The sequence below is a fragment of the Mandrillus leucophaeus genome, unplaced genomic scaffold, assembly GCF_000951045.1.
Source record: "Mandrillus leucophaeus isolate KB7577 unplaced genomic scaffold, Mleu.le_1.0 Scaffold381, whole genome shotgun sequence".
Classification (NCBI taxonomy): Eukaryota; Metazoa; Chordata; class Mammalia; order Primates; family Cercopithecidae; genus Mandrillus; species Mandrillus leucophaeus.
In genome coordinates this window covers 1,833,346-1,846,465 of record NW_012104043.1, presented here as the reverse complement: position 1 = coordinate 1,846,465, position 13,120 = coordinate 1,833,346, and the positions used below count along the sequence as shown (strand labels likewise).

The 13,120-nt window shown below is 38.8% G+C and overlaps 1 protein-coding gene across 2 annotated transcripts in view; it reads left to right on the top strand.

The window, feature by feature from the left end:
- Window positions 1–13,120, top strand: part of AFF1 (AF4/FMR2 family, member 1) — a 203,363-nt gene that overhangs the window by 166,855 nt on the left and 23,388 nt on the right. For both annotated transcript variants that reach the window (XM_011990755.1, XM_011990756.1), the window contains 3 exons: window positions 5,772–5,826; window positions 5,952–5,989; window positions 8,273–8,429. In XM_011990755.1, coding sequence (XP_011846145.1) covers window positions 5,772–5,826; window positions 5,952–5,989; window positions 8,273–8,429 — 250 coding nt within the window. The remainder of the gene's footprint in view (window positions 1–5,771; window positions 5,827–5,951; window positions 5,990–8,272; window positions 8,430–13,120) is intronic.

Here is a 13,120-nt window from a genome sequence, read left to right as displayed (position 1 = left end):
GGTGTTCTGATGACTCTCCACAAGACTTGCATTGTGCTGTCTCTCTCCTTTCAGCTCTGACCTGGGGTGGCCTTTATCAGTAGTTTTCCCTAACTACCCTGTATAAAAGAGTGATCTCTAGCCATCTTTTCTCTTTCATCCTTTTCCCTCCACAGGCTTGTTACCCATTGAGAAATGGTGTATTTTAGTTATCTTCCTCCTCTAGACTAGCGGGGACATTTTTTGACTCAGAGTTTTAACCATAGGGTCTAGAGCAGTGCCTGGCACATAGTAAGTGCTCAGAATAAATGCAGAAGGAAAGATATTACACGATAAACTTGATTGAATACCTATGCACAGTATTTAATAGACGGGATTTAAAGTAATATTCTAGATTTTATTTCTAGTTGAAAGTATATAATTCTTGTACATTGTCATACTGATTTAATCTTACTGATTTAACTTCAGATTTTCCCTCATTTATACTCTTGTGATTTTTCTCATTTCCTTATTTGACATCAGATAATCTTCACTTCATCCATGGAGTTTAAATAATCTTTTATGACTCCAGCAACCATTTTTATCATATCAACCATTAACCTTTTTCACTAGAGTTAATCATGTAGAGTCAGTTTCCCCTCTATCTTGTTATCCCATAATTCCTGTGGAAAGTTTCTTCGTGAACTTGAATTCTGCCTTCTAACTATTGTCACCATTTGGAGAGTTCCTGTTATATGTTGTGTCACAACTGCCAGACATCTACCTTTTCACTTTTTCATCTATTCTTTGTTTAGCCTGCTTCGTAATTTGTAACCTCCCATCGTCTCGTAGAACGCGTGGGCAGTCCTTATTTCTGCCATACATCAAAAAAGGAATCAGAGCCTGATTGCTTTGAAAATGCCAAGATTCTAGGGCCAGGCACGGTGGCTCACACCTGTAATCCTAACACTTTGGGAGACTGAGATGAGAGGACTGCTTGAGCCTGGGAGTTTGAGACCAGCCTGTGCATATAGTAAGACCTCGTCTCTACAAAAAAATTCTTAAAAAAATTGCCGAGCATGGTGGCACAAACCTGTAGTCCCAGCTACTCAGGAGGCTTAAGTGGGAGGATCACTTGAACCTGGGCAGCGCATAGGTTGCAGTGAGCCATAATGGTGCCACTGCACTCCAGCATGGGCGACAGAGTGAGACTTTGTCTCAAATTTAAAAAAATAATAATAATAATTCTGGGATTCTGGCTGTGCTCTGGAGCCCAGCCTCTTTCTCCTGCCTTGTGTGCCATTGCCCATCCTATCCCCGGATCAGTTTTAGATTTGTGAGATTCTGTAAGTTTACACATTCTCACATACTCGTTAGTGGTTCCTGAAAAGTGTTACTTTTCTTATTATTTTTAGTACACCTGATGCCATGGTTGTGACTTACTGATTTTAAATAACTGCTATGAGCTTGACTTCACTTGCTCTTTCTCAAAATGATCATAAGAAATGTTAAGCCAAGAAATAAGGCTATGTAAATACTTTTTGGATCTGAATTGAGATGTTACAAAATATTGGCAGTGAAAGCTTCGGGCAAGCCCAGTACTAAGAAATTGAAAAGAAATGGCGACTTTATGTCTTCATACAGTAGCGGTTGGGTTGACTCACTGCAGCATGCCTGCCAGAACCTGTATGTGGCTCTTTAAGCTTTGCTAGAACAGCTGCCTGAAAAATGCATTTGTACAAAGGGTTTTGAGAATTGTTTGTTACCTGTAAGCAAAAAGTTTACCTAACCAAATGTAAAATATGATTAAATCTACATGTAGTTTAAAGAGTTGCTTTACCTGAGCAATTTGGCTTCTTTTGAACACTATCAAAGTAGATAATACGGTTCTGTATGTTTTGAAATAACTGCCTTGACTTTGCGTTTGGAAATGAAATTTGTTATTTGACCAGTTAAAGTATATAAGATTTAAAGTTAATTTATCTTCATAAGGGAAGCATAGCATATTGAGTTCCAATAGGAAAATAGTTTTATTTTAAATCAAAGTCTTCCTCTTGGTGGGTTCTGGAACTTAGATTTAATTACATCAGTTGGGTTTTCTAATCATTGTGTCATCCATTGGCCAGAACAAGGGGATCTTGTATCAGATGGGATAGATTGCATCCCAGCCCCAGCATGTGCCAGCTTCATGATCTTGGGCATGTCAGGTGGCTGTTTCCCTCATCCTTAGAATGTGAAGGGATGGTCAAAAGCCACCACACAGGATCGTAATATAGGCAGTGTCTGTTCTGATCACATAGTGGGCACAGCTACATGATGCTATTACTTATTTAACAAAGGGGTCCTATTCAGCCTGCTTTTTTAGGATACCTACCAGTTTCTAGACAGAATATAAAGGTGAAAATGATTTGATCCTAATTCAAGAAAACTTACAGATGAGAAAGAAAAAGCATATCCATTGAGCTTTCTGTTCTCTTGACCTAGGCTTTATTGCTATGGCTGAGACTGGGTCTAAGAGATTTGGATTCTCTTGCTGTGGGGACAGAGGTGCTCACCTAGGTGTGCTGTAGTTCATCTCCTCATTCTTCACATTCAAGGGCTGATTCTTCACATATAGTACGTCCTTGGCTTCAAATATAGTGTGTGGGACAGGCGGAGGACCTTAGCCTCTTAAATTTAAAAGAAATTTGAATTCCTTTAAAATTTGCCCTTATGCCTAAAAATCCTTCACCTGTCATCAAACTGTCTTCGGCTACATGGATTTTCTGTTTGAAAAAAAATCATAATGGTATTCATGATTAATTTTCTATATTAGCATAACTTAGTTAACAACTTGTAACTTAAAGTAGATGTCGTACATGTTTTTTAATCAAAAACTTTAGAAAAAATTTTTTTTCTTGTGCCATTTTCTCCTCCAGTAATAGCATGCTAGTTTTTTTTTTTTTTTTGAGACGGAGTCTTGCTCTGTCGCCCAGGCTGGAGTGCAGTGGCCGTATCTCAGCTCACTGCAAGCTCCGCCTCCCGGGTTTATGCCATTCTCCTGGCTCAGCCTCCCGAGTAGCTGGGACTACAGGCGCCTGCCACCTCGCCCGGCTAGTTTTTTGTATTTTTTAGTAGAGACGGGGTTTCACCGTGTTAACCAGGATGGTCTCGATCTTCTGACCTTGTGATCCGCCCGTCTCGGCCTCCCAAAGTGCTGGGATTACAGGCTTGAGCCACCGCGCCCGGCCATAGCATGCTAGTTTATGTTGAGATACCCACCTCTGGTGATACAGTAACTCATGCTTTCTGAAATATTTTCTGGTTACTCTTGGCTGTGCCAGCAAACACTAGTAATACACAGATCTGCTGATTCTCATGTGAGATACGTTTATTCTTTATCAAATAAATTATACTCACAAATTTTTATTAAGTAAAATACTTTATGTGTAAATCCCAATACATCCCAAATGAGGGAGGAGAGATTTTGTTTGACCATGCTGGTTTTATCACTTCTGAGTGTTTCTTTGGAGATAGCTTTTGCAATCTTCCTTCAGAGATCACAGTCCCTACTCTTTAGGTTCGGAACAGGTTTTATACCTGCAGGCCTATTTTGTTACTATCTATGTAATTCTCTGCAGGGAAAATTTTTAGAATCTGGGACAGCATTTTCATGGTACCTGTTTATCCTGAAGAGGAAGTGGAGCCAAAAGTCAGAACTTTCTCTAACTTTCTGACTTACTTTAGGAGAGTATATTCTTGGAAGTTAGATGTTTAGTAGCTAGAAGAGAAAGTTACAGAATTTGTAATCCTGTGCTCAAAACAGGAAGTGTGGTCGGATTACATGATCATTGATGTTACAAGAATTAAGGCAAATCAGTTTTATTCAAAACAAACCTAGTAACTAAGAAAGAGGTCCATTTTTTGTTTTGTTGTGGTTGGTGACTAATATTGAATACACTTCGCCAGATTTTTTTCTGGTTGTATTATACTTTACATTTATTTCAAAGATACTTCTTTTATCTTTTGTTTGTGTATATCCCAGCCAAGCCACCATTTAGCAATAAACCTGTTGAGTGACTTTTTCTTGTATACCATAATGTTGCTAACTGGCAAGTCCTATGACTGAAGGCTGTATTTTCTAGCCTTGAAAAAATATGAATTTAGCTGTGCACAGCGGCTCACGCCTGTAATTCCGGCAGTTTGGGAGGCTGAGGTGGGCAGACCACTTGAGCCCAGGTGCTCTAGACCAGCCTGAGCAGCATAGTAAGACCTCATTTCTACAAAAACACAAAAATTAGCCAGGCATGGTGGCATGCGCCTGTAGTCCCAACTGTTCGGGAGGCTGAGGCAAAAGGGTTGCTTGAGCCCAGGAGGCGGAGGCTGCAGTAAGCCAAGACCACACCTGGGTAACAGAGTGAGACCCTGTCTCAAAAAGAAATAAAAATGTGAATTTAGCTTCTGTTAGATAAATATTGTGCAAGACCTACATTTACAAGTTGCTGACAGTTTTCATTTTATTTAGAAACTTATCCCAGTATGTTTTTAGTACATTTATGAAAGTTGTTTCTTGGCAGAGTTACCACCTCATGTAGGCGGTCATTTACAAAACAGCCAAGTTTTATTCATTTTCATTAGAAAATATAGTGATTTTTACCAGGATTTCCGAAGTAACCACGCCTGCTTTCTTCAGTGGTAGATAGTGGCTTTGCAGTAAAAATTGGTGGTCAGATTTTTGAATAGGTATTTTTGGAAATACTGAAGGATTTTAACCTCTAATAATTTGCTTTTTGGAGCATTGGTAATGCTCCAGCAGATTATTTTTTCCTTTTCAGTTTTACTTACAACATTTCCTCAAATAGCCATGTTCATAAAACTTGGGGGAAAAGGAAGAGAGGAAGCAATTACTGATTCATCCCTGTGATATTTGGCTATTTCCATGGAAGAAGGTTAAGGGTAGGGGAGTTTTTAAAATTTGACAACACATGTACAGATTGGAAAATGTTTGCTTTTTACTCTTTAGGTTCACCATAAGCCAGAATGCCTACAGATACGTTAATCCAAGTTTGAGGAAATGGATTTTTTTTTTCCCCACTGAAACAATAGCAATAAGGTTTAACATAATCTGTAGACAATTGCATTTGTATTACTGTTCCCATTGATCGGTGTTCACATAGGCAAAAAAGAATAATTTATTACATGTGAAAAATAAAGCTCACTATTAATAATGTCCTTTGGACAGAAATGTAAAGTAACTGCACTGTTGGGTGATATTTGCCTTGATAGCGTCATACATCTTACTGTGCATTTAATTCTAATGTTGAACTTTTTATGTACCTGGCACTGTTCTGAGTGCTTTACAAATATTCATTCAACTTTAATTCATTTAATGGCTAATTACTCTAATTCAGTTAGAGCTTTTGGAAGAAAGTAATTGAGTGTATTGTGTATCCCCCCCACCCACCCCATTTGTTTTGTTTGCATGGACCCTGACCTCACTGGAGGACTTTAGTCTCAGGGCTCGCAATGAATCCTTGTCTTGTGGTAGTTCTGCTTCAATGTTTGTAACATGTGAAAGAGTCTGTCTTGAGATGGTGAGAGGCTTGCACTTAACTGGTTTCTGTGTTATAATTATATAATTATAATTGTATTCGTACATTGTAATTGTGTAATTGTAAAACTACATTTTTTGGAAATTACAGCCTTTAATAAATAAAACGTATACATGTCCTCTCTCTCTTTTGTTTAATTAGGCATATTTTCTATTTACATGCTAGAAAAGTTGTTAGAAGTCATTTCACATTCATTCTTCTCTGTGTCCCTGCCCTTTCCAGCATGCTCGAAGACGACCTTCAGCTCAGTGACAGTGAGGACAGTGACGGTGAACAAGTAAGTGTTGCACAGCCTGTAATACCAGGAGTCCGTTTAAATCCATCTAACAGATCTGAGCTGCTTGTTCTAACCTGTTTTTTGTTCTTTTCCTGTTCCTTCTTCCCCTTATTGTGAATGCCTAGACCCCAGAGAAGCCTCCCTCCTCATCTGCACCTCCAAGGTACTGTGTGGGTTTCTCCCCATCTGTACAGAATGTTTGCAATTTTTTACCAAATGGGAAAAATAAAGCCTTATTTAGTACTTCCACAGTTTTTTCATGGGAAGAAGCTGAAGGATCACAGTAAGAGGAAAGTACCTGTTTAATATTTTAGAAGCTTAAATCAGCCATAAGGAGGTTGTTAACCCTATAGAAGCGAGAGCCCCACACTGATCTACATCATCAGTATAGATGTTAAAGATTTTTAAGAGTTTACAGGTTGGGCATGCTAGCTCACGCCTGTAATCCCAGCACTTTGGGAGGCCGAGGTGGGCAGATCACTTGAGGTCAGGAGTTCGAGACCAGCCTGGACAACATGGTGAAACCCTGTCTCTACTAAAAATACAAAAATTAGCCAGGCATGGTGGCGTGTACCTGTAGTCCCAGCTACTCAGGAGGTTGAGGCAGGAGAATCGCTTGAACCCAAGAGATGGAGGTTGCAGTGAGCTGAAGTCGCGCCACTGCACTCCAGCCTGGGTGACAGAGCGAGACTCTGTCTCAAAAAAAGGAGTTTACAAACAAGCTTAAAATACAGTTTATCGTCAGTGTTAGGTAATCAATATTTGAAAAGTTAAACTGACAAGCCCAGTGTTTTAATGGAGGTAACAGATTTGCTGTTTTCAATAAAGCTCAATTATTTCCAGAACTTCTTTTCCATTATGGTTGTTTTCTTAGTTACATGAATTTTCATACTGTTTCAGCTGCTTTTCAAAATGACCAGCAGTACATTTCAGTGTGATGGGAAATGGAACAAGCCAACCATACTTTAGGAAATGTGATGATTTAATTTTTGAAAATATGAACTATTTGAACTACTTTTATAATATTTTCCTCTGATATGCCAGATACCTGTCTTTTATGGACAAAGTTTACTCCCTTGAGATGTGCTCATCCACTCAGAGACGAGATTAGTGATAAAATCTTGTCCATTATGCAGGGGATGTTACAGTTAATGTGGAGGAAGCCCATGTAATTATGTGCACTCTTACAGATTCATAAGGTTTGCTTGATTATGTCTTATTTTGTTCAGTAATTTCTGGTGGGTTATGATGACTCATAAAACATGACAAGGTAGCCTAACTTCTAAAAGTGAAGGAAAAGGAAAAAGAAGAGACCAAGCAGGGGTACAGATTTGAGGCAGGAGTAACACTGAGAGTGTAGCCCCTTTTGCTCATCACTGGCTCATGCTCTTCAGCTGCCAGTGGAGATAGGGCCACAGACTGGGTACAGCATTTCTGTGAGGAAATTATATAGTGGTATCGTGTGTGCCTTAAAATTACTTCAACTAGTGATTTTGTTATTGTTTAATACTTTTTATTCTAGTATGTTATTTACGAATCTATTTTGAAAACGTTTTAGGTGGATTTGGAATCTGTCCAGATTTTAGTTAATGACTTATTGCTTTAATTAATACCATCTAGGGTGAAGCTTTAAGATTATATATGCTTTGAAATTCTATGTGTGTCTAGCATTGTGATCAATGTGTTTTCTCACTAACTTAGATTTATTGCCCCATTCTTAAAATTTGGAGTAGATAATCTCTCCTTTGGCTGATATTTGGGGATGATCCCTAAATCACTTTTGTAGTTCTGCCAGGAAGTGTGAATGGTTGTTTACTTTTGAGTTCATCTTGCAAAGGAACACCATTTATATTTAGAGGTCTTTGGCTACCACCCAGTTCTTGTATAGAGAATATAGGGAGATTTTAACGTACTGGCTTTTCTTATAGAAATTAATTGGATTTGGTTATGTGTAGCAGAGACCAGCAAACTTAAAGGATCAGATAGTAAATATTTTAGGCTTTGTGGGCCGTATATGTCTCTGTTGCAACTGTTCAAATCTGCCATTGCAGCGTAAAAGCAGACATAGTACATTAAAGAAATGGGTATGGGTGTCTTCCAATAAGACTTTATTTAGAAAAGCAGGCAGCCAGCCTAGGCTATGGTTTACCAACCCTTCATATGAAGCACCCGGCATCTAACTTAAATTTTGGATCGCTTGAAATATTCTTCAGGAGTAAAATTTCACAGGCTTGTCTTTTATGCATTTATCTGGTGAACAGTTTTCAGAGGTTTTTGCTTTTCTATTAAACTACTTTGGGCCTCTCTCAGTTGGATGATGTGATAGTTTAGCAGTGTATCTAATACCAAGACCCTTCCTTTTGAGTAGCAGAAAAATGGGCAAGGGAGAAGGAAGAAATCCACCTTGCATCGTGCCTTCTAATTTTATCTTTTGGTTGCTTTGCAGTGCTCCACAGTCCCTTCCAGAACCGGTGGCATCAGCACATTCCAGCAGTGCAGAGTCAGAAAGCACCAGTGACTCAGACAGTTCCTCAGACTCGGAGAGCGAGAGCAGTTCAAGTGACAGCGAAGAAAATGAGCCCCTAGAAACCCCGGCTCCGGAGGTACCGTGTCCCCCCTCGAGATGGCCACCTTAAATGGCAGCATTCTGCCCTTTGAAGCTAGAGTCTGTGCTGTGGGCCAGGACTGACCATGAGACTGAGTCGTTCTGTGCCATGGGGCAGTGCTTTCCTGCTCCTGCGCTGTCTAGAGCCATCTGTTTCTATTTATTTGCTTCTTACCAAATATTTAGTAAAGGAGAGTTGGGAGAGAGGTCTTCTCCCCCCTGTTGAAAATGATAGGCCTTCTCTGTCGTTGCTAGTGGTGTTTTGAAGATCAACTCATTAAGACTGTTTGCACACCATTTTCTTTTCCCTTCTTTTAAAAAGAAAACTTGGTTTCAGTAGGCTGCTATTTTAATATTAATGAGAATTCTTTTTGAAATTTTAGAAATGCATGAATTAAGGAAAGCAAAAGGAGACCGCCTGATTTAGCAAAGGGCAGGAATGTGAACTAGAAATAAGTCATCAGGAGTTCTATTTTCGAATCACTAAAAGCCATGCGTTAAATTGATGGCAAAGTGATTTTGTCAGGGTTCTGTTTCTTGCTCCCTTCTGCCCCATGTAAAACAGGGATGATGGTGTTTGCTTGTTACCCACCCTCAGGAGAATATTGTAAAGATAAACTGATAAGACTGAAAATCTTAAGCACTAAATAAATATAGAGGGTTTATGCTATTTACTGGATTGTGGAGCCCAAGAAATTGTTAGTAACATCTAACAGGGTTGCCAGATAACCTCAAAATTTGGGTAGCATTGTAAAAATTATGGTGGGGAAAGAAATTAATGAAAAGGGAAGGCATTCTTTTCTTTTTGGTGAATGAGACCAGCCCACATCGAGAAAATTATTCCAGATATTTAATATGGAAATGCCAGGAAATGAAGCTTTCTAATTAGGAAAGCATTAAAAAGCCTTCTGTATTTGTCTCTGTTTAGAAAGCAAAGCAGTTCCAGTGGGGCATTAACTGAATACATCTGGAGCTGATGTAGGGAGATTTAAGGGTCTTGTCTGAGGGTGAGGGAGGCTGAGAAAATAACTGGCTGTCATTTTCTGTTAGATGCGAATCTATGTCAGGCGCAGAAAATAAGAGTTTGATATGTTTTGGAGTGGACAGACATGCATCAGTATTAACTGCACTTGAAGTGCCTTTCAGATTTAGAAACTACACTGTGTGTTTCTGGGGCTCTTTGTTTCCTTATATGATACTAATTGCTATTGAAATAATTTTTCTTTGCCTCAGGGAAAAGGATACTGAATATGCTGTGCAGACAAATTGTGTGATGTTCACTCTTAACGTTTATAAGATCTTTGCTTTGTGTTTCACCTTATTCTTAAGAAAAATCTTCATACTAGTTAGATTACTGACATCGAAAAGATAATTAAATAACATTTAATTAAAATAAAATGGAAATGGTGCAGATTTGGCTGAATAATTGAAACTTGATAGAAAGTCTGGTATTTGTAGTAATGAGACATAGATATATTTTATTGCTTGAGAAGTTACTGGAATAGAGTGAAACCTCTTAGGTGTAAAATAAATGGTCCCCTCCTGCCTTATCTTTTAAAATCGCTTTACTAAAAAGGGCTAGTATTGGTATGTATTGCAGATGCGTGGACAGTACGTGTTATGTACTGAGGCTCATCCTCCTGGGAATATTTTATCTTTGTTTAGATTTTAAATTTTGAATTTTTCCTAAAGTATTTAACTACATGTCTTTCCTTTTACAGTAAATACCTGCATTATTATAAATCTCTGGTGTTATTTGGGAGTAACACAAATTCCATAATAGGCTGTACATACAGATATTAATGAGAATTCTTTTTCATTAATATTCCATAATCAGTACTGTACATTATGCAGTTTTCAGTTTCTCACTCTTTTATGTCTTTTAATTTTTTGGGTATGTAGTAGGTGTATATATGGGTACGTGAGATATTTTGATACAGCCATATAATACATAATAATCACATCAGAGTAAGTGGGGTACCCATCACCTCAAGCATTTAAAAAACATTTTGCACTCATATTCCCCGTAGCTGTGTAGTGTTACTAAAAGAATAAATCTATATTGTGCATAGCTCAGAACTTCTTAATTCAAAATCATAATTCATTCTAAAATATACTAACTTTTGCCAATTTATTAAAACACCTAATAAAAAATAATTACATCCTTTTTTTCCTACTTCCAATTTACAGTATTTGGGTTGCACCGGCACTGGGAGAGCAGATTGGGGGTGGGGTGAGGAGAGGCAGAGAAAGAAATGAAAGTCCAGACCTTGATCCTCCAAACAAAGACAAAATGTTCCCAGGATATTTGAAAGTCTAAAACCTTGGCACTTTTATCTACTTAAACTTTATTTTTAAAAATGTTTTATTTTCATTTTTATTTATTTATTTTTATCGAGACAGAGTCTCACTCTGTCGCCCAGGCTGGAGTGCAGTGGTGTGATCTTGGCTCACTGCAAGCTCCGCCTCCTGGGTTCAAGTAATTCTCCTGCCTCAGGCTCCTGAGTAGCTGGGACTACAGGTACGTGCCACCACGTCTGGCTAATTTTTGTATTTTTAGTAGAGATGGGGTCTCACCATGTTGGCCAGGCTGGTCTCGAACTCCTGACCTCAAGTGATCCACCCACCTCAGCCTCCCAAAGTGCTGGGATTGCAGGCGTGAGCCACAGCGCCCAGCCTAAAAAATATTTTAAGTCAATCCCTTATGAAAACATTTTTTCCATCTCAATACCCAAATAATATATCAAAGAAATTGTATCCATTTCACAACTTAATATTGGGTATACAGGATTGCCCCTACCTCTTCCCCTTGTCTGGCACAACTACTCAATTTTACCCTCAAATTGGGACATAGGCCTTCCTTCAGAACGTTTTAGAACTGTAGTGGAAGAATATATTTTATTTCTGTAACCAGGACATTCTTAGGGACTACTAAATGTATCTCAGTACTATACTGTTCTGAGGGTTGGGGGGAAACCAGATGTTATTTAGACCAGGAATGACTTCCCTTTTGGGTTCACACTTAAATCGTCTTCTAAAGAGCATGCCAGGGATTGGGGTGCAGTTGTAAGTATAGTCAGCGGGTGAGGTATGTCCATATCTTTCCTGAGGAAGGGTGTGAAGGCTTCGTGCCTGTTGTGATTGGCAAGTGATGTCTCTCACTACCTTGTCCCATCAGTTAACCATTTATGTAACCACACCCTGAAGTCTCTGCAGGAAATCATGTTTGACAAGTGGGCATTGTGTGCTAATCTTTTCTCTACTCTTAACCATTCTGCCTTCTTAGAATGTTGAATACAGATTTAGATGTGACAAAATGCTTGCCACTTAGTAGTAGTTTCCTTCTTCCCTCCCTCTCTGCCCTTAAATTCAGATGACAGCATGGGTATACAGTTAACATAAGCGAAGGAAGCCATAAGGAAGATAATGTTATCATAAGCAGCAGTATGAGGTAAACAGAAAGAAAAAAGGAATTATGCAGTCATCTTACTGTCCAAAGAGTGTTCTTGCCTGGTTTTTTAAGTTTCTTAGTTCTGTTGCATTAGTCACACTAAACCTGAACTGTCTACCTGATCATTTTATTACCTAACCTTTTCCTGGCCAAAAAGCCTTTATGTCATAGCCACATATTTTGCATCATTAGATTTCCATGTTTTATGAAGTAGAATTATTTGGGATGTTACACTCGGAAAAATTGTCAGCAGTCTTTTTTCCCCTTAAAACTTTTCCACCTACTGGAGTGTTCTCCTTATCTATAATCTAAGCAAATAAGTCTGAAGTGGGATGTCTTTCAGCTAATTTTCTGATGCATTATGTATATGACTTACTTCTACAAACCACCTCCCAGAGTGGATCTTTAAAGAAATTAGTATTTTTCTTAAGATAAGGACGTAAGGACAGCGATGTGTTCTCTTTAAAATAAATGTAACTATCACTCACTCTGTTAGACACTAATGTTTTTCTATATGATATGAAATTCATGGGTATAGTAATCCACCTAGCGGAATACGCATATATCTCATGCACCCACTATGTGCAAGATAGAGTAGTGGAACTTGGAGACACAAGAGTCTCTGTCATTCTTTTAATAAGGTGTAATAGCCGAGCTGGAGAGACGTGGTGGGATGCAACAGCAGTTAATTTGAACTAACAGTTAAGATAACAAGCCAGGAACCTCTGTTTTTATGCCATGCAATTGTACATTCTCATTGCCCCTGACTGTATGCCTCCCTTTGTATCTTAGAAACATGGGTGCTATTTCAGACCAGGTTGCTTGTAATGAGAGATTTGATGTATGACTTTTTTTTTTGGTTTTTTTTCTGGGACCGAGGTGTCACTCTATTACCCAAGTTGGAGTGCACATGGCTCACTGCGGTCTCAAACTCCTGGGCTCGAGCAATCCCCACCTTAGCCTTCTGAGTAGCTGGGACCACAGGCATGTGCCACCTCTCCTGGCTAATTTTTTACTTTTTTGTATCAATGAGGTATTGCTCTGTTGCCCAGGCTGGACTTGAACTCCTGGGCTTGAAGAATTGTCCTGTGTTGGCCTTCCAAAGCTGAGATTATAGGCGTGAACCACCGTGTTGGTCCAATGTTTGACTTTTCAAGAGTTCACATGGGATTAAATGCTTGGCTAATGTGACCCAGCTGACTTGCTTATCAAGGTGTAAAAATTGCAAATCAGTATAT